Consider the following 26,561-nt stretch of genomic DNA (forward strand, 5'->3'; position numbering starts at 1 on the left):
AAAACTAACACAGGGTCAAGCATGGTGGCACATGCCGAAAATCCCAGCGGCTTGGGAGGCTAAGGCAGGAGGATCACGAGCTCAAAGCTAGCTGTAGCAACTTAGTAAGACCCTGTCTCTAAATAAAACATAAGGGGCTGGGGGTGTGGCTCAGTGTAAGCGCCCCTGGGTTCAATCCCTGGTACTGAAAAAGAAAAGAAAGAAAGAAAAACAAATATAGGAGTTGGCAATTTTTTCTGGTTAAGGCAAGATAGTAAAACATTTAGATTTTGCAAGCCACACGGTATCTGTTGCAACTTAACTCTGGCAATAACAGCACATAAGTAGTCATAGCCAAGAGTAAATGGACTGGTGTGGCTGTGTTCAATAAAAATTACTTACAATAAGGTAGCTGACTGGATTTGATACTCTGACCCCCCAAAGTGCCAATTAACACAATATTTTAGAGAGTTCCTTCCTTTCTAAGACTTTGTCTTGGCTCCTCAGCTGCCTGTTCTGTGCCTACTACCCTTCCCCTGATGGTAGAGTGCAGAAGCCTTACCTGAGTGACTGTCCGGCATATTTTCAGCCCCTTGTCATGGGTCCCATCATCACCATTACGTTCCGTCTCATCCTCAGAGATGCGGGAGTCATCAGCATGAAGATCCACAACAGCCTCCTGCCCCGCCAGGGGTTTGATGTCGGGGATGAGGCTCTGGGACACAGATACCCCCCCTCCCCGTTACACTGGGCCCATGTCTACTCCCACCTTAACATGTCTTGTCCTCCCTTCCCTGGCTCCTCCCACCTCACCTTGAGTGATTCAGTGGTGATACTGATGGAGGGCTTCTTCTGCGTGGTGGCTGTGCTGGCTCCCCAACGACGCTTCCGACCAGGCTGGCCCCCCTCTGTGTCACTGTTTCCAGCTGGCACCCCCTTGGTAGCTGCTGTCCCCAAGAAATAGGACCCAAAGTTAGATGGTCTCAGCCTCTCTGCTGGTTGCCTTCGACTACAGTTTCAGTAAAAGGTTAACATAAGAAACCTTATTTATTTGGGGGATGGGGAAATTATGGCTTCAGAGTGACCAATAAAAAGGCAGGAGTCCCTTTCTGACAGATGGAAACTGTAATCTATAAAAGCAAAAAAGGAGGGATAACTAGTTCGTTAAGCAGTTGTTACTGTGGTATTAGGGACTGAACCCACAGGTGCTCTACCACTGACCTACATCACAAGTCCCTTCTATTTTAGGACAGGGTCTAAGTTGCCCAGGCTGGCCATGAACTTGTGATCCTCTTGCCTTAGCAGTTTAAACTTTATTTTTAATCAAATGATGGAGTTTGTTTTCTTTTTTTTTCTTTTGGTAATGGGGATTGAACCCAGAAACTCTACCACTGAGCTACACTGCCAATGTTTTTTATTTTATTTTTGGACTGGGGACTGAACCCAGGGTCGCTTTACAACTGAGTTATATCCTCGGTCCTTTTTATCTTTTGAGATAGGATCTTGCTAAATCGTTGAGGCTATCTTGAACTCTAATCCTTCTTCCATGGCCTCCTGCCTTGGTGCAGTGTGAGCTTTAGGTGGTAAGCAGAAATGTCTGAAGTGGCAGGGGAGAAAGAATGGACATGGGAATGCATAAGGAACAAGATTTGGGGCATGGTGGTGCACACCAGTAATCCCAGTTACTCAGAAGGCTGAGGCAAGAGGATCGCAGGATTAAGACTAGCCTTGGCAACCTAAAGAGACCTTGTCTCAAAATAAAAAACAAAGCAGTTGGGAATGTAGCTCAGTGGTAGTGGTAAAGTTCCCCTGGATTCAATCCCTAGTACAGCAGCAGCAGGGGGGCGGGGGGGCATATGACCATGTCATGTTAAAATCTAAGCAGAATTTAAAATCAGTGTGATCTCTAAATTATAAACGTCTACTATACCATTTTTTTGAGGAGGGGGTTTACTGAGGATTGAACCCAGGGGTACTCTACTATAGGGCTACATTCCCTGCTTTTTTAAAGATAGGGTTTTGCTAAATTAATCATGCTAGCCTCAAACCTGCCATCCTTCTGCCTCAGCCTCCTGAGAAGCTAGTATTACAGGTGTGTTCCATCATGCCCAACTCTATTATACTTTTGTAATCTAGAGTTCCCCACTGGGAAACTGTTAAGAACAAAGTATAAACTGATAAGCATTATATAGCAGTCACTACACACTCCTAGTTCTAAGAGCTAGGCATAAATAATGTCAGGTGCCTATAATTCCAGCTACTTGGAAGATTGAGGCAGGAGGCCTGTGAGTTTGAGGCCACACTGGAGCAACATGGCACACCTCATTTCAAAAACAAAAACAGGCCTCTAAAACTAGGTGAGAAATGATCTGAGACACAGTCTATCTCATTAAAATGTAACTGGAGAAACATGACAGGGACTATCTAAAATTTTGAATTCCAAAATGTAACCCAAAGTATGTCAGGAAGGTGCAGATTTCCTGGGCGAAGGGGGCAGAGACGGAAGGGATGACTAAGAATTCCACTGAGAGAGAATGGGACTCCATTTCTCTATGAATACTGATTTTATGGTATTCCTGGTTTTTATCAGGGATTCAGGGCTAGACTTACAGACAACGGAGATCTTCCTCTTGAATGATTTGGGCAGCGAACTCTGTATAGAGAAGATAAGGGGGAGAAAGAGAAAGAGAGACACCCCACAGAGAGGGGGAAGGAGGTTAAATGGGGCAGTCTTAGCACAAGCTCCAAAGACACACAGAAAGAGACAGAGAAAGATAGAGACACAGAGACAGGGACAGAGACCAAAACAGAAGCGGCAAACGGCAAAAACGAAGCAGAATCAATGCAAGTTAGAGAAAAAAATAAAACCAAACATCAGCAGGGAGAAGACATCTATTCCATACCAAACCTATGTATTAGCTTTACCAGAAATAAGCTGGAAGAGGAATTCAGCAGCCTCCCAGCCCTTTACAGATTTTGGGTATGCCCTCTTCCACTATCTCTACAGGTTGAGGATACTAAGCCCAACAAACTGTGCTCATAAATGGGTCATCTACTCCTCCCAGGAACTTCCTTGCTAACCCATGGAAACAAGGAAAACCAACTTTGGGATGTTAACTTCAGCAGGGCAGTCCTCCTTTTCTCAAAGGCCAGTCTGACATTCACTAACAACATCAGGCTTTGGAATGTTTGACAGCAGGCTTTCAAGACTGTCTAGGCCCCCACCACACAGTGGAAAGGGGCCACATGGGACTCACTGGAGATGAGGCTCCTGAATTAAGTACAAAGAATTTATAGGTGTCTCTAGTAAAAGGGAAGTTGGTATGAAGGACAGTACGTTGTCATTCTTTCCAACCACTGTCTATATTCTAGAGGAGCCTGTTTCCTCTCCAAGTAGGGCTCAAGTCTTAGGGGCTCTATCAAGGACCAGAAGATAGTTTTGGGCATGTTTCTCCCCCAAAACACTCAGTGGAACAAAGACTATGGACAGAGCTAAAAGAGAGAGGGGGAGAAAGAGACAGAGAGAGAGAGAGAGAGAGAGAGAGAGAGAAAAGGGCAACAGAGCACTTTTAGATTTAGGTGCTTATTTCTGGAAAAACTAAGACCACCCTACCACCCTTCTAAAGGGTAGGTCAGAACTCACTTGATGAAATCCCTTTCCCCCATCCACCCCCAGCCCCGTTTGTGTCGTCTAACCAAGTCTCCTTGGTCTCTGTTAAGGGCCAGCCTGACCCCTAGCTGGGCCGCTCTCGATGGGTAAGTTAGTGAGAAAAAAAGGTCTTAATTAAAATAGGAAGAACATGAACCAAATAAATAAATAAATCCAACAAAGAAATCAGAAAAATAAGGATAAAGAAAAAAAATCAAATAAAGAAGATTAAAAAAAAGGAGAAGAAGAAGAAAATAAAGAAGAAAATAAACTAGGAATATGACAAATGTTCCAGGTACCATCTCACACCTGGGATCTTCAGTTCAGCCAATCGCACCTCACTGTGTACTGTATCTAGTCAACCGCCGGTCCAATCAGAATGAGCCCTCCCTGCTAGGCGCTGTGCAATTGGTGGGGGGTTGGGTTGGCAAAAAAGGTGGGCGCACGGCGTGGTAGTCAGCACGGCACTGCCAGAGTCCTCCCAGGGGCGCAGGGGGGGCGGGAGGGAAACGTGTGGGGGGACGCTGCCCAGTTTCCATGATGTCAAGACAGTTCACTGGCGGTGGCCAGGCGCAGCGAGGGGTAGAGGGGGAAAAGGGGCAGAGACATCAGTCCTGGCCCAGTAGGGGCATCATCTTGCAGTCCCTGATGAGATGGCCTGTGAGTAGCAGAAATGGTCCTTGCCTTTTATCATGAGAGGCAAACAGGACCCTATGTCCACCAGTGGCGAGCGGCAGCAATACCACTACCCAATACTTGGAATCCAGGTGATGACTCCAGAGTCCCTTTCTCCTCTGCCTGTAACTGGGGAGGGGATCCTCTCATCGAGTGGGATCATGGAGCCTCTGATGAAGGTAGCCTGGGGTAGTAGGTGAATATCCCCAGGACCTGGCACACATTCAGCAGCAAGGTCAGAATACTTTTCTTCTGAGTTGAGGGCAGCATCTCCTCAGGGACTCCAGCTGAGACAGTGGTTCCAGTCAGGTGGATGAATGAGCCCCTGCCTCCAGGGATGGAGGAGAAGTTGGAGCAATCAACATGCTGCCCTTCACCATGGACAACAGGGACCAAAGGAAAGTCCATCTGATGAGCAAGTGGTGATACATGGGCTGGGCTGTCATCAGCATTAAATCCCTGGGGCACAAACCCTAGACTTCTCTGCAGGGTTCCTAGTCGTCACAGCTTAAGCCGAGGGCCCCAATCAGTGTTTTACAGCATGACTCTTTAGGTTGTCTTGGTGCCCTAGATGGGGATCCCAACAGTCTGCAGCAAACAAGGCAACCCACAATCCTCGATAGGGCAAGGGCATGTGGGCAGGCGCCCCAGCACTGGCACAAGCTCTTCTTGGGGTGTCCCAAGTAGGGAGATGATGCAAGTCCACCCCTTTCCAAATGCTTTTTCTCAATACAAGTCTCTCCAGAAACAGTGCTCTTCTTGGCCCCCTGATGTAAGCAAGACAGGGAGGCAAAAGGGGGCCCATCACAGGAGCCCACATACATGCCCCCCTCTGGCCAAGACACCTGGATAGCAGACTTGGCTCTGATTGGGCAGCTCAGTAGCAGCGGGTGGGTCCAGAGGAAGAGGCGGCATCAGCGATTGGCCAGTTGGGCAGGGTTATATTTTACGGGCGGATTACCGTACATGAGGTACTTGGACAAAGTTTTACGGGGAAGAAGGACCTTGTAATAAATAATATTCTGCACATCAAATCACTTTCACCGGCCCCCGCCCCCGCAACACACACCAGAGAAAGGCTACACACACAACAATCCCTCCCACCCTGTTATCCCACTCCCAAACCCAGCTAATTATATTACTGTAAGAGCCAAGAAGATTTCGCTGGCTCTGATGGGGAGAGTCCCCTGAATTGAATGCAGGACACCAGATAATATATGTATATATGCCAAAAAGGGGGGTCAAGGGTTTATATATATGGAGAAGGGGCCTTCAGGATCAGTCCAAGTACTAGCTTCTAAGGAACTACATGTCAGTAATGACACCACTGGGGGGCAGATGAGGAATAAAAATTCCTCAGCATGGCTGGTCTGGTGAGAACCACTGAAGCCCACTAGATGGCGTTGACCTCCACCAGGCTTTTAAAAAGGAGGGAAAGCTCAAGGAGTTATCTGGAAGAGCTTGGGAAATAGCAGGAAAAGCTGAACCTGGGTCTTAAAAAAAGGATCATTAATGGACTTTCCAGTTAGCTACAAACTTCCAGGAGTCTGGACTACACTACTTCCCCCACAGGGAAAGGATGAATAAACCCTGTCCCCATCACAAGGGGTCTCCCTTGCTAAACCAGCGAATTCTCCCTTGGCCCTATCTTGATCCAAGGCCTTGCCTTATCCCCTCTTTAAATTATCCCATTTTATAAGAGGGTTCACCAGAATGGGCTACTCTTTCCCCGAGGTTCACTTCAGCCCACCCACCCCAATAGGTGGCTTGGATATTTACCTCTTTCTTCTCCTCATCTTCAGCACTGCCCTCTGGGCGGTCATCATTGCTGATTTGGTCTGCAATAGGCATTGGAGGCTCTGGAACCTCATTTTCAGGTCTGTTTTCACTTGTGTCCATGGTCACTTCCTCCTTCTCCTCACTGACAGGATGGGGGAGGTTGGGAGGGAACAGCAGGAAAGAACCAAGGGGAAGAGAGAGCAAGATGTCAGACTTTGGGTAATAAAACCCCATGCCTAATCACTTGGGTAGGACTGGGATGTCCACTTTTCAGATCAGACTAGAAACCGTGCCACCAAAGGAGAAGTGGGAAACTCTTTTCCTTGGGGGAAAAGCATTGATTATAGCTACTGTACCCACCCACTATCCACATGGGCTACTGCTGTGGAGCTAAGACTCCAACTCTTCTTAGGTAATAACTCACCCACAGTATATTACTTGGAAGAAAAGACTCTCCTGGCTGAAAACAGTCTCTCTTAAGTGAATGTGATTTGCCCACAACCCTGTGGCCTCCATATCCCCCAATCACAGGTACCTTTACCTTGCATGAGAAATCAAGGGGAGCCTGATTCCTTAAAAACATGAGAAGAATGGCCATGGCTGTGGCAAATGATCCTACCCTTGTTTTTAATTAACTGCTTAATAAGTAAAGGCCTGCTGACCCACAGGATCTGGAGACATCAGAACAGTGAAAATGGTAGGGCTGGGTGAGAGTTTGAGCTTCAACAAGGACCTTCTCTCATTCAAAAGAAACACTAAAACTGCTGAAGAGTATGAAAGCTCAGAGAAGAATCAGGCCACTTTTACCTGCTCAGAGGTGTAGGAGCCATTCTTACATTCATTTGACTTCCACCCAGTTTCTCCCATTCCCTCATCCCAACTTCCAAGAGATAAAGAGAGCAGGCCTCCCAGTCAGGACACACCCTCCCCCACAGTCTGTAGCTCACCCCCCCAACACTGAACCCACTCCCCCACTCTTAATCATACAAGTTAGCACCCACTTCAGGCAAAGAATTCCTGAGCTTCACTTCAGATAACTATCTTTCCATCTTTGTTTTTTGTCTTTAACGTCTATCTTTAATTTCTCTCCTTCTAGTACCCAAATACCAAGCCAAAAACAAACAAACAAAAAATCAAATTGATACAATCAGGAGCCCAAGCGTCCCCAGGCCGATAACCACCACCAGAAAATTCAACATTCCCAACAGGCTGCTTGACACTCAGAGGTCAGTATAGCCTCCCTAGGGGAGTCAGAGAGGGATGCACAGGTCAGGGGGAGGGGAAGTCGGGCCTGTGCCCCCAGTTAACAGGCCCCCACAGAAACACACAATTCAACTACTTAATCTAGAAAAAAGGCTTATATATATTAAAAAAAAAAAAAAAAGACCTATTTCTCACACAGTAAGGGCAAGTGGGGCCAATTACAAATCAGGCAGGAAGGACAAAGGGGGAAAGCAGAATGACTGAAAATAAACCAAAATGAAAGATGGAACGAAAACCATGAGGAAGAGAAGAAAGATGAGGTGAGCTAGAAAGGTAGGGAAAAGGGATACATGGAAATGAGAAGCTCTCACCCTTCTTTGCTTTCTGATAACATGATTTTTTTCCTCCCCCTGGAAGTGCTGTTTATCCCTTTCTGGAATGGAAGAAATAACAAAAACCAAACAAAAAATCCTAAAAAAAAACAAAAAAACACCAAAAAACCACCTTCCTTGTTCCAAGATCCCACCACCTCCTCCCCAGCCACCCGATCCTGAGAGAGAAAATCGAGATGCAGCAACTGGGGATCCAAAAAATGGTAAATGGAAGGGGAGGTGGTGGTGGTGGTGTGGGGAGGCTAAAATAGATCTGGCTTTTAAGAGATAAGCGTTAAGTCCTCACGGCAAACCCCGAGTTCGGCTGGATTGGTCTCTCTGGAGGAGGAGGAGGAGGAAGAGGGCCAGGCTGCTGGTAGTGGCTGGCTCTATTGTATTGGCGGAGCGGCAGCGATCAGCCGGAGACATGCAGGGGAGCCATCTTGCCACTTACCCAGCAGCCCGTGTGTGCGGATGGGGGAGGGCCCTGCTGCAGCAGGGGAGGGGAAAGAAAAGAGGGAGGGAGCTGAGTGAGCAAGGTTCTTATCCACTGGCAGGCCACAGGGAGCCGACTGCTGGCTCAAGAGGCCTGGCCTTTTTCCTTCTTTTCTCAGATTACAACAGCTACAGAGGCCTAGCCCCACAGGGCCTGGAGCATAGGGGGAGGTGTGCTTTCCCTACTCTTCCCAGGGGGCAAGGGAGGGGGCCGGGTGAAGAGGACATAAAGTTACAGCTGCCTGATTGGAAGACTCCAGAGAATAGAAGAAAGGGAAACAGCAGAGTTGGGAGTGAAAAAATGATTAAAGAAGATAAAGGCACAGTTGAAAAATGATTAAAGATAATCAAAGCCTCCATTCCTTCTACAAATGGAGGGGCACAAGCATTATTTTTATGGGCCCACTGCCCTCAACAGAGGAAGCAATCATGGAACACTGAAACTGGATCAGCTAGTCATATGCTTAAGGTGGGGAGGTGGGATGAGAATTGTCACTATCCAATCACTACAGTAGCTGGCTGCTCACCCCAGGCAAGGACCACGTGTTACTATTCCATCCAGTCTGTTTCCCAGAATGGTAGAGAACAGGGGATAAGCAGGGAGAGTTCCTTTTCAAAACACCAGTAGAAGGGAGGGTGGGTGTCTCTGAAGAGATGACAGACAACTTTGTTTCACAGAGTCTTTAATAAGGTCACTCTGCCCCAGGGTTCCCTGGAGCCAGTAAGGAAAAAGGATAACCGGGGCACTGGGACCCTGCACAGCTGAAGCTTGAAGGCTTCTGGAGTAGACTAGACACTGCAAGTGAGAGAGATGCTACCTGGGACAGGGGAAGGGGATATCAGCTGGACAGAAAGTGATCAGAAACAAAACAAAAAATACTAATTGTGGGCATCTTCACCAAACCAAATGTTAAGTGGAAAACAGACCCTAAAGATTCAAAAAGCACTTAGCAGATACTCAAAATGCTTATTTTGTTGATTGCAAAGGTGCTCAGTTTGTATCTTAATGGTAGCAGAGATTTAATACCAGGATGAGGTTCTGTGAACTTAACTAAAAAAGCTCAGGTTTTGTTTGTTTTTGTGGTGCTGGGGAATGAACCCAGGTCCTTGTGTATGCTTGTCCTCTATCATTGAGCATTTTTGACAAAAGAGCTTTTAGCCAGGGGTGAAATTTCTTTCTGCTGCTTAAAATCCTGAACTTACATGCTAACTGTACATTTAAGAATTTTTTTCTTTTTTGGTGCCAAGGATAGAATCCACAGCCTTGTGCATGCTACATCCTCAGTCCTAGTCATGTTTATTTATTACTTTAAAAGGTCCCTTTCAGCCAGGCTCAGTGGCCCATGCCTTTAATCCCAGCAGCTCGGGAAGCTGTGACAGGAGGATCAAGAGTTCAAAACCAGCCTCAGCAACAGAGAGAGGCCCTAAGCAACTCAGTGAGACCCTGTCTCTAAATAAAATACAAAATAGGGCTGGGGATGTGACTCAGTGGATGAGTGCCCCCGAGTTCAATCCCCGGTACCCCCCAAAAAAGTTCCCTTTCAGTCAGGTGCAGTGGTACATGCCTGTAATCCCAGCTTACTCCTCAAGCTGAGGCTGGAGGATACCAAGTTCAAGGCCAGGCTAAGTAATTTAGTAAGACTCTGTCTCAAGATAAAAAGGGCTGGTAGGGGCTGGGAATATAGCTCAGTTGGTAGAGTGCTTACCTTTCAAGCATGAGGCCCTGGGTTCAATCCCCAGCACCGAGAAGAAAAAAAAAGGGGGGAGGTAGCTCAGTAGCAGAGTACCCCTGGGTTCAATCTCCAGTAGTGGGGAAAAAATAAGTAAAAAGTGTTCTCATTTACATATGGTCCTTGTTTGCTTAGAATATAAGTGTGAGAACTCTGGATTCAACTGGTTAGGACCCAATCTAGGCCCTGGCACCACCTTCTTTCAAACTGTGATAGTAGGGCTGGGATTGTGACTCAGTGCTAGAGCACTTGCCTAGCATGTGTGAGGCACTGGGTTCAACCCTCAGCATTGCATATAAATAAAATAAAAGTCCATTAAAAACTAAAAAAAATATTAAAAAAAAAAAAACTGATAGTAAACAGTTTCTGATCCTCTCCGTGTATGCTTCTTTGTAAGGTGCGGTTAACAATACCTGTTTCATGGAACAGTGTAATAAATGTTAGCTCTTAAAAAGTCTGGCGTGGATGACACCCCAAGGTGAGGCAGTGCATTAAAACACCGGTACACTATTATCTCATTTGATGCCCCTTCTGAAGCATTTTTTGACTGAGTAGTTCCCTCTTTCTCTGAAGCCAAATCATTCAGTGATTAGCATGAAAGATTTTCAGCAATGCCTTATTATTCTCTATAAGGACAACTAGTTTACTTGCCCCTCACCTCCACCATGCAGTTTCTCAAGGTAGGGACTCCATCCCATGGCTCCTCGCCCACAAAGAAATGTTCTGTAAATATTTCTGAATTAGGATGACATAGTGGGCACCAAGTAGATATTATTAAATGCTACTGACCTAAAACCTCCTTAAAAAAAAATCTTGAGACTATTAACCCACAGAAAATGTTACCTTCAAACATCCTTACATGTTCCCTGTATATTCATTGTCCTAAAACACATTCAGCTGCTAACCTACCTTTCCAGAAGTAGCTTACTTGGAGGAAGAACTTTTTGTTATTGGGACTTTTATTGCCTTTTTTCTAGAATATGAATTTTACAATTTTCTCCTTGGCTCTCTTAAGACATAGGAGATCTATTTATCTGGTTGATTTTGTGGGATCTGAGAATTCCCAAGACCTTGTTTTCAGAAGATAATAAAGAATCCCTGAAACTGTTCCATACTTTTTAAACAAAAGGCACCTCCCTTTTTCCCCTCTATTATTTAAGTTCTTGCAAATATTCCTGAAACTTTTAAAAATCTGTGAAACGGTATGGGGAACAGCTATCCATAATTAAACAGACAGAAAGCATTTGTAGCCCAGAAGAAAAGGATGGAACTACTTGGAAGTTAATAACATTTTATAGTTCTATGTGAATGAAATTCAGAGAAATTAATGGAAAAAGAAATTCCTACAGGCATATATGTTTGAATTTTAGCTAATACAGAAAATTCATGAGAAGTTTATAACCTGATATGGAAATTTAGTAAGAAATACTGGGACTTGATACCCTCAGGAACTTACTAGTTCCAAGTTAACTAAGAACAGTATGATTTTGGAAGGTATGACCTTGGATAAAATTTCTCAATAAGCAAACTCATAATACTTATAACAATAAATTATGCTTTTTTAAAAATTATGCATCACTTGGGAGAGGCATCATAGGTCCCCTGGGAAGTAGCAATTACATTGTCCTATTGGTTTAAAGAAACACTCCTTTCCTCCTACAAAGGCAAAAAGACAAATATGCATAGTATCAAGAGCCTTAGGTTGCTAATGCCTGCTAGGTTTGTGTACACAAAATGTTTAGAAAAAAAATCAGGTTTGAATTAACTACTACTAAATGATACAGGAGCCTACCTATACACTTATATCATTTTTCCTTTCTTTTTCCCCTTTGCCCTTTATTGTCGGTTTGTTTTGTGGTATTGGCAATTGAACCCAAAGCCTCATGCATACTAGGCCAAATGTTCTACCACTAAGCTATGTTCCCAATCTTTTTTTTATTTTAAGACAGAGTTTCACTTAGTTGCCAAAGCTGACCTTGAATTCAATATCCTCCTGCCTCACTGGGACCCTCCTATTGTTTTATAATGTTAAAAAAAAAAAAAAAAAAAAAGTACTATAATTTCTGCTGTATGAGGAAATTTTTGTTAAAGCCATAGGAGGCAGATTAGATCTTGGAACAGGGATCTATTGAAATAGGATTGAGGGCTCACAAATCCCTGCTCCAAGTAATGAAAAAGATACCTTACATTATAAATCTAGAATTCCTCAGGCACAATCAGAATCAGAACAGGTTTAACCAAGTACAGCAAATAAGTCAGTCAATCTCTTTTCAGTGAGAAATCCTAAAGATAGTCTTATTTTTTCTTTAACACTTTACTGTTGTTTTTAAAAATCACATCACTTCTCATTGAGATAAGAAAATCAAGGTTAAGCCACAAATGGTTTCTTCCATTTGGTACTGTTGATCCCACTTTTAAAGTTGGCCAGGGCTCTAGAGGGCTCCTAGGCTGAACACTAGTACTGTGGAGGTGTGAAAGACTAGGAGGAATGATGTGAGTCAGGTAAAATGCAGGCAAACTTTTCAAATATTCATTCACCAAATTCAATGTTAAAAGCCTAAGGATTTAGGCCTGTATGTATGTTTCTTAGTTAGGCTACTGAACGGACCATCTGGCATGCTGGTAAGAAGGAAAGCAGGTAAAAGGGATGTGGACTAGGTACTCCAAGTACAGACTGCATTTCTAGGCTACAGGATGCCCAAATGAAGCTTGCCTAGGTAACAATGGACAATCTCAATATTTGCTGATGGGTGTCACTTCCCTAACACCTTCTCAGAATCAATGTAACTAGATTATCTCAGAGAGTGAAGGTCAAAGCCACCTTTACCTGGGAAGAAAAACTCTGTATATGCCTCCAAGTTTCATTTGCCTTGGACTTGAGCAGGAAAAGTTGAGAAATAAAGGAGCTTCAAAACAACATAAAATGCTTTTCTACTGCTAGGATCTTATAGACACAGAACTTTAATACTAGCAAGGAGTTATAAGAAAATTACTTGTTTTTTGAGGTGCGTAGGAAGCAGTTCCTTAGGCCAAATTAGTAGTAGTTTGTCAATATCCACTTTGAAACTGCCAGCTTTGTGTACAAAGGGCATGCTGTACCTTCATGGGATAGGGAGGAAGGGGAAGGCAGATATTTTATCTGCATGAATTATATGGAAGGAAAGATGTCACCCCATTTCCTCATTGATGATATAGCTGAGGAACCCTAAACGTCTTCCGGTATCGCTGAGTTTTCTTTTTATGGTCCTAGAAGAAAAACCCTTTTCCAAAGGATAATATACCCATCTCAAAAAGGAAAACAAAACTTTTCAAAGAAGTAAAACCAAACTAAAAAATGTAATGGCCACAAGATGGCAGAAGTAGCAAGAATATGAGAATGGACAGTAGCAAGGCAAAATCTATGTTAAGGAATACAAAACAATCACTAAAATCACAAAGAAATGAGATAATAAATCATGTTCCCTGCTCACTAACCTCCAAAATTCAAAGTCAAAAGACAGTCTGAAGTTCTTGTAAGAGTATCAATTATCAGACTACAACACAAAGGAAAAAAAATACTGATAGTAATAATATTAAAATGATATAAAAAAAAGTTGGAACAACTTGAGGTTAACAGTCTGCACAAGACATTCTCCAGAGCAGTTCAGAATTCCTGAGGTCTAAAAGCTAAACATCTCATTTCCAAAATGCTGCTTATTTTTTCATTTCCCATGAAACTTTGAAACCAGGAATTCTGACTCAATGACTTTTCTTTTTTTGGGTACTGGGGAATGAACCCAGGAGCGCTTTACACTGAGCTACATCCCTGGTCCTTTTATATTTTTTAGTTTGAGACAGGGTCTTACTAAGTGTCTCACTAAATTACTTAGGGCTTTGCTTAGTTGCTGAGGCTGGCCTAAAACTTGTGATCCTCCTGCCTTAGTCTCCTGAGTCTCTGGAATTACAGACATGTGCCATGTCTGGCTTCAGTGACTTTTTTTTTTTTTTTTTTTAATATTTTATTTGTTGCTTCAATGACTTTTTTGGTGGGGGAATGCTGGGGATTTAACTCAGGGGCATTCAACCACTAAGCAACATTCCTAGCCCTATTTTGTATTTTACTGAGAGACAGGGTCTCACTGAGTTGCTTGTACCTCGCTTTTGCTGAGGCTGGCTTTGAACTTGCACTCCTCCTGCCTCAGCCTCCTGAGCAACTGGGATTACAGAGGTGTACCACTGCAGTCAGTTCAATGACTTCTTAATTTATAATTTCAAGTTCAGAATAATGAATGATGTATCTACTCAATTACAAATTTAACCTGATATAATTATAAGATAAATCAAAGAGCCTTTGGGGCCCAGGAATCAGTATCTGATTTCATAGGGACTTCATACACTGTTGTGCTATATGCTGAAAGAGTGAACTAGGATTAACTGTGCTTAATAAAATGACAGATAGTAATCAGGGAAAAATAGCATCCTGCTGTGTCATTCTTTATACACTCTCAATATCCTTTGTTAACAAAAACTGTGTGGCCACAGGTGTAGTTGATAAATATGAGTTAAAGACTGAGTTAAGATTCCCTGAGTTGACTCCCTTATATATCTTGAGTGGAGGTAGAAGCTTCAGTTGTTTGCTTGATAAAGGAGTTGACTCTCTTGGCTGGATGACCCCAGGTATGTTTTCCTTATGAAATGACCACCACTTTTCAGACTATCTTTAAAAAATCTGAAATCTAGTCTTTGTCCAGATAAAACTCTGCCTTCAATTATTTTAACTTTATTTTTTTGTGGTGCTGGGGATGGAACCCAAACCCTCATACATGCTAGGCAAGCACTCTACCACTGAGCTACACTCCCACCCTGCTGCCTTCATGTTTTAAAAGTAAACTGACTGCTTAAAGAAACCTACACAGCAAAGATTGGTCCCACATTTGTAGTTCCTTATTATACCCCAGTCGAGGTTTGTCACTTACACAGTGGGATGAATCCTTTCTGATTCTGGCAGATAAGAGGTCTGAGTCTCTGGGGCTTGAGGCTGTGTGGCAGCTGGTGGCTCTGCCTCTTCAGCTTCACACTTCTTTGGGCTCACCTGTCAGGAGACAGCAAAAACAAACATAACAAAGGATTTAAATCCAGTTGGTTCATTTTTTTTTTGATCTGGAGCTGGAAAAATGGCAGGATGAAGAAAAGCCACATCTCCAGTGAACTCTGGATATCACAACTCTGTGTCACAGAATGTACCTAATTTTGCTTAAATGAAACTCTGTTGAGGGTAATTCTTAAGGGCTTTCAGATTCTGCCATTCCTGTATTGTTACCAGTCTAAAGAACAAGTGGACCTGTTCATATTGCTGAACATATCTTTCTTCAGAAGGACTTCCAGCAACTAATGTAGCCAAAATAATGAAATCAGAGTACTGGAACTACACTGAGTGTGACACCCTGATTTGCCTCAGTGAAATGAGGGCCAATGTAATTACTTGTCAGAGGATACTGGTAAGTATGGACCACTAAAAGAACTTGGGGAGACAGCAACAAGGTGTGTTTTATCCATTTTTGTCAAAGGGAACCGAATGAAGACAGTTTGTTGGATCACTGTATTACTCATCACAGATCAGAAAGAAGACCCACGTTCTGCCCACGTTGCCATTTAATACCCAATGAGAATCCAAGCAGCTTTGATGGCAGTTTAATAAGACATCTGCAAGTCAGCCACACTTTTTATGATTTCATAGATTTTTTTTTTTTTTTTTTTGCGGTACTGGGGATCGAACTCAGGGCCTTGTGCTTACGAGGCAAGCACTCTACCAGCTGAGCTATCTCCCCAGCCCGATTTCATAGATTTTGATAAAACTCAGGAAGCTCTTATCTGAAGTCTTACAGCAACCACTTTGTGAACGTGTGAATCACTAGAACACCACATACTTTTATAAAAAGGAATGGGAAGAGGACCATTCAATTACACCATTTAAGAAGCTAATTGAACAACTAGAGGGAAGTTGTCAATATCTGATGGAGAAAAATGTACAACCCAGTTACATGCTTATTGTTATCTGCATTCAAAAACTGTTTTCATTTTGATGGTTTAAATCTGTTTTTCATTCTTGAGTTCTCAGACATTTAACAAAAAATTATCCCAGTAAGTTATTAATACATGGAAGAAAAACCACCTGAATACTTAAGAGGATGATTTCTATTTGTGCATCTGATGACACCATTTGTAATGCTACATATTAATAACTACTATCATAGTTAGACAATACAACTAATCTTTGTTCTATGTAAAAAGATGAAGGGTGGAATAGTGTGGACATTCAAGAAATATGAAATCTGTTCCAAAGCTCTTTTTTTTTGGCACTAGGGATTGAACTAAGAGGTGCTTAACCACTGAGACACTTTCCTTTAATTTTTTTTTTTTAATTTGAGACAGGATCTCACTTAGTAGCTGAGGTTGGCTTTGAACTTGCAATCCTTCTGCCTCAGCCTCCTGAGCAGCTGGAACTACAAGCATGGGTCACCACACCCATCCCAGTGCTCTTTTTCTACCCTCTAACAGAGTAACACGCATAATCTTGTATGGGAGTAGGAAACAAAATTTTGGAAGTAAACTGAGTATTTAACAGAATTATATTGCACAATATTATAACAAATTTTGTTAGAAATATTTAAAAAAAGAAAGTAAGGGCAGGATATATACAGTAGCAGCCTTACCACAAAGTCCTCTATATCTTCATTATTTCATCTTAGCATGTTGACTATAATATGGCTTAAAGACAGATACTTTTAAGACCTTATTTTTTAAGCCAGCCAGCAATCATTTCATTAGGTTTTTTTTGGGGGGGGAGGTGGGGGGGTGCACTGGGGATTGACATAAGATTGCATGTCTTATGCATGCTAACCACATACTCTACCACTGAGTTGGTTGGGGATATATCCCAACCCCTACAACTCTTTTTGGGAGAACTGATAAAAGTCTTCCTTTTGGGCAGATAAAAGGAGAAGTTCTGAGCAAGAACTGATGCTGAGAGCCCTGAAGATGAGAACACTGCTGCTCAGTCTCATGGAGAACATTCATAAACCAGGGAGTGGAAATGAGTTAAGTAGGATTAACAGATGTCCCCTACCCTCTACATTTCCCTTACGCTTTGTCCAGACTGACTTCTCAATTTTAGAGTTAAGACAAAAAGGAAAACTATGCCTAATCCTCCATCTCCCTCTAGGGAGGTATCACAATAGCCTACCCGCTCAGGCTGTAACCTCTGCGTCATAATCTTTTCGGCTGGTTCAGGCTGGCTCAGATGCCTCACTTGGATGGATGAGGAGGTGGAAGTTCTCTCCTTTGGCTCAAGGACCTGCAGCTGTGGCACTGGTGGAGCTGCAATCTCCTGACCAGAAGAGGGGTCTTTGGTTTCAATGTAGCTGGTGTTGCTGTCCCTGGAGGCTCCAGGGCTCAGAGACTGAAGAAATGAAATTAAACACATAGAAAATTACTTTAAAGGGTACACTGTGTGCGTGTGTGTATAGATGGATGGTAAATATTCAGTAGATCATTGAGTTTTTCAAGTTATGCTAACCCAATGCATACTCTAGATCTATCTTTTTTTTTTTTTTTGGTACCTAGGGATTGAACCCAGGGGCACTTAAACCACTGAGTCACCTCCTCAGCCCTTTTTAATATTTTATTTAGAGACAAGGTCTCACTAAGTTACTTAGGGCCTCACTAAGTTGCTGAGGCTGGCTTTGTACTTTTGATCCTCCTGCCTCAGCCTCCTGAGCTGCTGGGATTACAGGCATGTGCCACCATACCTGACTTTTTTTTTTTTTTTTCATTGATACATATTTATACAGAATGGTGGGTTGTAGCACATTCACATATATGTAAAAACGTGATTTGACCAATTTCACTTCCTACCCTCTATACCCCTTCTGCTTCCCTTCCTCTACCCTAATGGTCTCCCTTCTACTTTATTCACATCCTTTTATTCCCCCCTATTTTTCTTCTCTAGCTTCCACATGAGAAAAAACACATGATAATATTTTCCTCTCTCACTTATTTCACTCAAAATTATGGTCTCCAGTTCCACCCATTTTTCCTGAAAACAACATAATTTCCTTCTTCTCATGGCTGAATAAGTCTTTGTACTTATTATTCCTGAGTTACTGATCTCCCTGACTACTTATCAACAAATTTACTAGGTTTCAAGTAGGTGCTGGGTACCGGGGTACCCACATTAAGGCATATCTACACTCTCAAGAAGTTTATGTCCAGTAGAGCATATGAGTAATTTTCTTTGGAATCAAATGGACTCAGAATGAAAAAGACTCCAGTTAGGAGTCAATGAGTTGAAATCACACTCCGGAATGAGGGGAAATGATCAGTGAACTGGAGACTAAATGTAGCTTTTTTTTTTTAAGGTGCTGGGGATTCAACCCAGGGCCTTATGCTTACAGGGCAAGCACTCTACTGACTGAGCTATCTCCCCAGCCCCTTAAATGTAGTTTTTTCATATTTTTGTTAGAAATTATAACAGGTTCTTCTGGGGCTGAAAAATGCTGGCTCACAGACATCAACACAAGCAGGAATCTCTCATACTCACTTTTCTGCTGCTGCTTGATGCTGAATGGGAACGAGAACGGGAACGAGATCGGGAACGTGACCTAGACTCTGATGTTGACCTGGAGCCTGTCTTGAGTCTACCATGAGGGTTGGCGTGAACTCGTGCCTGGGATACATCTCTCTGCTTGGATCTCGGAGGTGAGAGAGACTGAGAGCCAGAGCTATCAGGAGAACGAGATCTAGATCTAGAACTGGAGGAAGAAGAGGAAGAGGATCGGCTAGAAGATGAGTCAGCTGACTGTTTCAATCTGTGGCTTGGGAAAAGAGTATGTGAAGCCCTTCTGCCTTCCTTCTGTTCCAAAGATGGTTGTTTTAGAGATTCCTCAGTGATGCCTTTGGGTGATGTTAATTCCTCCATTTTTAAAGGGACTGGCTGAGCAGATTTTTCTGGTTCAGTTTCAAGACCCTTCTGGGTTGAATATTCAGCCAGTGTGCTTTTCTGAACTAGAGGCAGAACCCTCTCTTCTGGCACTTTCTCTGTTGGAGATTCTGCTTTGGTGTCTGCAGAACTTGACAAAGGAGACAGGCCACCTGTCAACTGCACAGTATGCCGAGATATTAAAAGCTCTCTGGTTTCGGCATTTGTATTAGGAGATAACTGAATGAGGACAGGGGGTGCTGGGCCTTCCATGGGCTCTATTTCTTCCTCACTCTGGAGTTGTGTATGAGGTGGTGGAGAAGATGCTTCCTTGGTAAGTAAAGGTGGGGGGGTCTCCTCCTCGCTGGCAGTTTGCTCTGGTGGTAGCACAAGAGGGGCCTTCTCTAGATCTTCAGTCAGTAGAGGAGGGGAAGGAGACTGTGATTTTTCCTCCAAGCCTTGTGAAAATTTTATTTCTTCACCTTTCTCCTCAAGAGGGGAAACTGATTGCATCTCTTTCTCTTGTTGCTGTCTGGTGAGATGACGACTTCTAGCTTCTTCCTGGGATCGTGTAACTCGCCCTCCTCTCTCTAGCCCCTCCTGTTCCTGAGCTCTTAGAGTTTTGGGTCTCTCATCAGTCACCTCCTCTGGTTTTGCTCTGGGCATCACATCCCCCTCTTCATCCTGAAACTGTTTCAGAACTGGTGCCTCCCTAGATTTTTGTCCCTCCTCTTCTTCCTCCTCCTCCTCTTCATCTTCTTCATCCTCCTCCTCCTCTTCTTCCTCTTCTGTTTTCAAATTTCGATCCGCTCTGACCCTCAGGTTTCTAGAAGGTGTTTCTTGATTCTCTTCCTCCTCAGCAGCCTGACTACACTCAGAGGATTTAGCTGCTCTTGCCTGAAAGAAAAGATATACAACAGTTCCAAATATATTTGCTCACAATCAACAGAGAAAAAGCGTCTCACAAAATATTCCCAGGAAGAAATTCAATGATATACAATTTCAGCAACCCAGAAACAGGTATGGCAGTAGATAATCATGACTAATGTAGGTTCCTTATGGGAAATGAATAACAATAACCAAAAGGAATAACGAAGCTACTTTTGGTTCATTTTTCAGCTTCAAGTTTTTAAAATAAATATGAACAGAACATCTAGAAAGAAGGAGGAAAACTAACCCACTGTCACATAATGATTATTTTTATCATTTTGCTGTGTTTCTTTTCACTCCTTTTCCCTGACTTTTCTTTGCATGGTCTTACTTATACTACACATACATCTTTGTACTCTGCTCACTTCACATTGTTCAGTTTTAATGTTTTAACAAAAAAATTAATCATGCCACATCTTGTCTAATAATGTGCTTTAAGAATACAGACCAACCTTTCATATTTATTTTTATGTATCTACATATTTGCTTTGAAATCTAAAGACTAGATCAAACCTAAACAAACACACAAAAACCCAAAATAGCATAAAAAAGTGACAGAAGTAAGAAGATGACTACATAAAAACCTGTAAAGCTACTAACTCTAAACAGTTTAAGGAGGAAAAGGAGGATAGGGAGATATTTCAAAGCATTGCTCAAAGAAGTGACTGAATGCTTACAAAGTATTTGATTACCTGTCTGACCCTAGATGATCGTCTTTCTCCTTTCCTTGGTTTCTCATCATCAGATTCACCTTTCTCTTCAGAAACAGAGGAGCTTTTTCCTATCAAATGAAATAAAATCAAGTCAGATTTAATGTCATGAACACTCATTCAGGGCTTTCTAAAATCCAACCGACCGCATATGAGCTGTCTGATATGTATCTTTAATCAATCTTTCGTTTCCACGTTTAAAAAAAGACTATATAGAGCCCTGAGAGTCAGGGTCTTAGTGATTATTCCTGCTGTGCATGTCTAGAATATATTCAACAACTCACATATAGTACATGAATTACGTATCATAAATGATAAAATTAAAGAAACTTTCAAGGACTTCAAATTGTCTAGCAGGAATATACAAAGCACTTATTTCTATAAAGTGTTCTGTTATTCTTCATCAAAGTTCAAGACTTCACTCTGTTATATGCCCATTTTTCAAAAGTACTTATTGCTACTATTTGCTAGTTTTTACCAAAATTTTATGATTAAATATACCAGTCATTTTGTACAATGATAAACTCGAGAAAAAAAACAATTAGATGAATGGTTTCCAGGGCCCACAGTTCCTAGAAATTACTTGAAGCTAACTGGACAGGTCTTCAGAATTGAGTTCTTTCAAGTATATATTATATGTTGGAGCTCAAGGAGAGAGATTTTTTTATGGGAGAAAAAGAGCTGTTAAAAGAAAGCTTGAAAATCAACAATCTAGGCCATTCTGAATGATGATTCCATTTAAACTGCACGTTTCACTAATACTCTATGAAGGAAGACAACTGTAAACAAATCACTTAAGTAATGTGAATTTAATTTCATTAAGAAAATAGGGTTGAACTAGATAATTTTGAAGTTTACTACCAGTATTAAAATATTATGCAGGACTACTGGGGGTACAGTTCAGTGATAAAAGAGAGAAGACCTTGATACTAGTTTAGTGGTAAAACACTTCTCTAGAATGTGCAAAGACCTGGGTTGGAACCCTAGTATCACAAGAATAACAAACAAAAAGCGTAAAGGTAACTATATTTCAGATTTAATTGACTAGATTTGGTTTAGTTTTAGCATAGCACAAAAGGTTTAAATGATCCACAAAATCATGTTCTATGTTAATAGCATTTAAACTAGTGTACATAAAGCAGATAGTATAAGCTCTAATTCCAGATCTTCTCACTTAATTTCTATATCCCAATTCTCTAAAATTAATTAGGCTCTGCTACTGCAATGACCAAACAAAAGCAAACAAGAAATAAATGATTAGAAGACTATTTTGTAAAACTTTATTCCATGATCACCTGATTAACAGGATCTCAAGTTATGATTTTATGTGCAGATTCTATGATTATGATACTTATGATACTTCAGACTCTCACCACTGAACTATACTCCCAATTTCTTATTTTTTTGTGACAGTGTCTTGCTAAATTGCTGAGGTGGGCCACAAACTTGCAATGCTCCTGCTTCAGTCTCCCAAATAGCTGGGCTTACAGATGTGCACCACTGTATTCAGTCTTTATTATAATTTTTATTTTAAGACAGAACCTTGCTAAATTGCCCATGCTGACTTTCAACTTGAATCCTCCTGCCTCAGCCTCCCAAATTGCTCAGATTACAGGTGTGCACCACCACACCCAGCTATGATGCTATTTTTGATACTGCAAAACTGCAGTGATTCTGGATTTTTACTCCTTTGGAAGCATTTAAATAGGTCATCAAAGAGATTTATGGAAACAAGCAGAGCTGATCAGAAAGTTTTGGTCATCACTGTTTTGCCAAAAAAAAAAAAAAAAAAAAAGGTGAAAACTGGAGGGGCCCCTCACATATGAAATAAGAAGTTATTAACAATAGAAAACATAAACAAGAGATGAGGAATTTCTAACTCCTCAGAAATGCTACAAATTCTAATAATAAAAGAGCTGGCTAAGAATACCACGTCTATACTTTTGTTAAAGAATCAGTATTGTGGCCAGGCGCAGTGGCGCATGCCTGTGATCCCAACAGTTCAGGAGGCTGAGGCAGGAAGATCAGGAGTTCAAAGCCAGCCGCAGCAAAAGTGAGGTGCTAAGCAACTCAGTGAGACCCTGTCCCTAAAAAATAAAATAGGGCTGTGGATGTGGCTCAGTGGTCAAGTACCCCTGAGTTCAATCCCTGGTATGCCTCCTGCCAAAAGAAAGAAAGAAAGAAAGAAAAAAAAAAAAAAAAAAGAATCAGTATTCTGGGGCTGGAGTTGTGGCTTAGTGGTAAAGTGCTCGCCTAGCACATGTGAGACACTGGGTTTGATTCTCAGCACCACATAAAAATAAGTAAATAAAATGAAGGTATTGTGTCCATCTACAACTAGAAATATTTTTTAAAAAATCAGTATTCTGAAAAAAAATTATTCTGAATATATATTTTAAAATATTTTTGCATTTTCCTAGATTGCACTTCTTCTGAAAAAAAGATAACTAAGAAAAATTAAGAATTTTTGTACATGCAGGGATGAATGGAAGGGAATCTAGATGACTTCTGATTATGGCAGGTGGACAATGACTCCTCAATACCTTAAAAATCTAAGGAAAGTGGTGGAGATAAAAGAAGTCAAAAGGAAAGTCATGTAGGATATGATAAACTTCTTGTTTGGGATATTGCTGCAACACGCAAACAAGACAACGATCCTTAACAAAATGTAATACTGAAGAACTATTCCTTCAGTTAGTCATTCATAAGTTGAATTTTTTAAAATAATTTTTTAATTGTCAATGGATATTTACTTTATTTATGTATGCGGTGATGAGAATTGAACCCAGTGCCTCACGCATGCTAGGCAAGTGCTCTACCCCTGAGCCACAACTCTAGCCCCATAAATTGAATTATATACCAAAACCACTTGGGAACTTTTAAAAACATAGAATCCAAGGACTCACATTCCCTGTGATTCAGGGAGTAGGGCACAGGAATTCTTACTTAAACATGCTACTAAAAAACCCAAAACCAACAACAACAAAAAAACTCAGGTACCATTAGTGACTAGCAAAATATATTCCTAGAAACCCTAATCAAAATATTCTTATTAAAGAGTGAACCAGGAGTTAGACACTGCATACGTGCCCATAATCTCGGTGACTCAGAAAGTAAAGTACTGCAAACTCAAGGCCAGACTGGGCAGCTCAGCAAGACCCTGTCTCAAAATAAAAAGGGCTGGGGATGTAAGCTCAGTGGTAGAGCACCCCTGGGTTCAATACCCATAACCACCAAAAAAAAAGGTGAACCAGGGCTAGACATAGCTCAGGTAGCTCAGGGGTAAAGTGCTTGCCCAGCATGCACGATACTCTGGGTTCCCTGGGATTGATCCTTAGTGCTGACAAGAAAAAAAGCATCCAAAGACAACAAATAAGTTGCTATTGGAACAGTTTATTGGCCAACTGCACACTGCCATTCTACATTGGAAAGAATCTGATAACTGTGTAAACACCAGGAATTAACACTAATCCAACTAAACACTGTTAGAACTCCACATTACCATTCCATTTAGCAATTTGACAATTTTGTACCACATCTTTAATGATATTAAGTTTTGTACCATATCTTTAATGATATCCCAACCACACTCAGAGGTAGCAGTATGTGGCTTCAAAGTACACCAAAGATAATACAACTGTTAGTTGTACTCTACAATTTACTACATTCATATTTTCTTTCTTTGGTACCAGAGACTGAACACAAGGGCTCTTAACCACTGAGCCTCATCCACAGTCATTTTTATATGTATTTTTTGAGACAAGGTTTTGCTAAATTACTTATGACTTTGCCAAGTTGCTAAGGCTGTCTTGCAATCCTCCTGCCTCAGCCTCCTGAGCAGCTGGGGATTACAGGTACATGCTACCTAGTTGGGTTACATTCATGCTTTCTAATTCATTTTTCATTTCTCTCTTTCCTTTTCTTTTACTTCTGGATTTTTTTTTGCCTCCATCAATTAGAGTCACTGGCAGAGTCCTAATAATGATATAAAAGAGGGAAGAGAATGGCTAGCCTCACTCTAAATCTTTGCTTTTGAAATTTTTTTATTTCAGTATCTATTTCTCATTTTCATTTCAAATTACATTTAGAATTGAGAAAATCTATCTTTGCAGTGCTGGGGATTGAACCCAGGGCTTTGTGCTTGCAAGGCAAGCACTCTACCAACTGAGTTATAGCCCCAGCCCCTCTTTTATTTTTAAAGAGAGGTTCTTATCAAATTGTGGTCCTTTCCTGGATATTATAAATAGGATATTTATAATTTTAAACAATTCCCTCATTACCTTTAAAATAAAAAATGCTCATATTGCTGGGCATGGTGGCGCATGCCTGTAATCCCAACAGCTTAGGAGGCAGAGACAGGAGGATCATGGGTTCAAAGGCAGCCTTAGCAACTTAGCTAGGCCCTAAGCCAACTCAGTGAGACCCTGTCTCTAAATAAATACAAAAAAAGGTTAGGAATGTGGCTCAGTGGTTAAACACCTCTGGGTTCAATCCTCAGTACCAAAAAAATAAAACTTAAAAAAAAAAAAAAAAAAAAAAAAGCTCATATTTATTGGTTTGGCATTTAAAGTTTTATGTAATATTATCTCAATATACCTTTTAGATTGTTTCTATAACTATTCTCAAATATGAAATAACTTTATTCTGGCATACTACTGTTCTTTGAAATTACATCCATTTCTATCTCTTTGCCTGTGTCCTTTTCTAAAAACACCCTCTGTGTTCTCTCTCTCCGCTGACCCCCGCCTTTTTTTATTGGCACTAGGGATTGAACCCGGGGGTGCTTTACATTGAGCCACATGTCCACTCCTTTTTTTATTTTGTGACAGGATCTCACTATATTGCTGAGGATCTTGTTAACTTGCTGAGGCTGGCCTTGAATTTGCAATCCTCCTGCCCTAGCCTCCTGAGTTGCTGGAATTACAGGCATGTGCCACTGCACCCAACTCAATATATATTTTCTTGACTGGCTTTTGAGAAAAAATACTGATAATTCATTTACAGAAGAGATTACCCGTCCCTGCTGGGCTCAATAATCCCAATGGCTTGGGAGGCTGAGGTGGGAGGACTGTGAGCTCAAACACAGCCTCAACAATTTAGTGAGGCCCTAAACTTAGTGAGACCATGTCTCTAAGTTTTCCCCTTCTTCTTTGCATTATAATCAGGGAAAAAAGAGCACTCAGAGAAAGGAGGATCATCTGAGGGTCTATTACTTTCATGTTTGAGGAGAAAAGAGGTCCCTGAAGGAACTTATTAATAATTCCAAAGTGCTGTCAGTGTTAATTTATTAAAAGATTTTCAACTCTCCATCCCTCTGGTCTTCCAGTCTCAGCTAGGAGGGCCTTTCTCCAGGACCTATTTCTGAAGCCCAGATTTTGAGCTGTGTGGAGGTAGCACTGAATCTTGTTAGCAGCTTCTTCATGTTCTAAGATCCTGGCATAGAGAACATACCAATACATATTTGATCTTTGCTACATGATGCATGGTCCAGAGATCAGCAGAAGCTGCCTCATTTACATCATTTCAGGGGTTGCTGAAGTTCAGAATCTCAGGCCTCACCCCTACCATTCTAATAATAACATACATTTTAAAAAGGTTTTCAAGTATTATAATGGATGTCATGGATAGATAAGCATTGGTTTACATGACATGGCTTTCTCAATATTGTTCTGAAATTAATAAAAATGAATTACAAATTTTTTTTTTAATATCCTCAAAATTCACCGAGGAACTAACAGGATCAAGAAAAACAGGCACTGAGCAAATCAGGACCCTAAAATTAAACTTTAAGGTCCTCCATTTTTTCTCACCATTAAGGAAATTTCTCTCCCACCATTATATATCTCCAAAAAACTCTATTTTCATGAAGAAATTATACTTTAATCAAAAGAGCTGGAGGAGCTAGGATTGTGGCTCAGGGGTAGAGCACTTGCCTAACATGTATGAGATACTGGGTTAGATTCTCAGTACCTCATACAAATAAATAAATAAAGGTTTATCAACAACTAATAAAAATATTTTTTTAAAAAATAGCTGGAAACGTCCATAAACTCTCAAAGTACTGAACAGGAGGAACCCCTAACC

At 41.5% G+C, this 26,561-nt stretch overlaps 1 protein-coding gene across 2 annotated transcripts in view; it reads right to left on the reverse strand.

Annotated features, from left to right (window-relative positions):
- Nucleotides 1-26,561, reverse strand: part of Acin1 (apoptotic chromatin condensation inducer 1) — a 37,516-nt gene that overhangs the window by 4,657 nt on the left and 6,298 nt on the right. Inside the window, exons 5-12 of one of the 2 annotated variants that reach the window (XM_047538668.1) lie at nt 20,460-20,548; nt 18,460-19,734; nt 17,104-17,319; nt 14,837-14,952; nt 6,083-6,224; nt 2,590-2,632; nt 793-926; nt 542-658 (exon numbers count right to left, since the gene is read on the reverse strand). In XM_047538668.1, coding sequence (XP_047394624.1) covers nt 542-658; nt 793-926; nt 2,590-2,632; nt 6,083-6,224; nt 14,837-14,952; nt 17,104-17,319; nt 18,460-19,734; nt 20,460-20,548 — 2,132 coding nt within the window. Of the gene's footprint in view, nt 1-541; nt 695-792; nt 927-2,589; nt 2,633-6,082; nt 6,225-7,963; nt 8,092-14,836; nt 14,953-17,103; nt 17,320-18,459; nt 19,735-20,459; nt 20,549-26,561 lie in introns of those variants that run through there. The other variant, XM_047538669.1, reaches the window with a different exon arrangement.

Source organism: Sciurus carolinensis, chromosome 2, assembly GCF_902686445.1.
Source record: "Sciurus carolinensis chromosome 2, mSciCar1.2, whole genome shotgun sequence".
Classification (NCBI taxonomy): domain Eukaryota; kingdom Metazoa; phylum Chordata; class Mammalia; order Rodentia; family Sciuridae; genus Sciurus; species Sciurus carolinensis.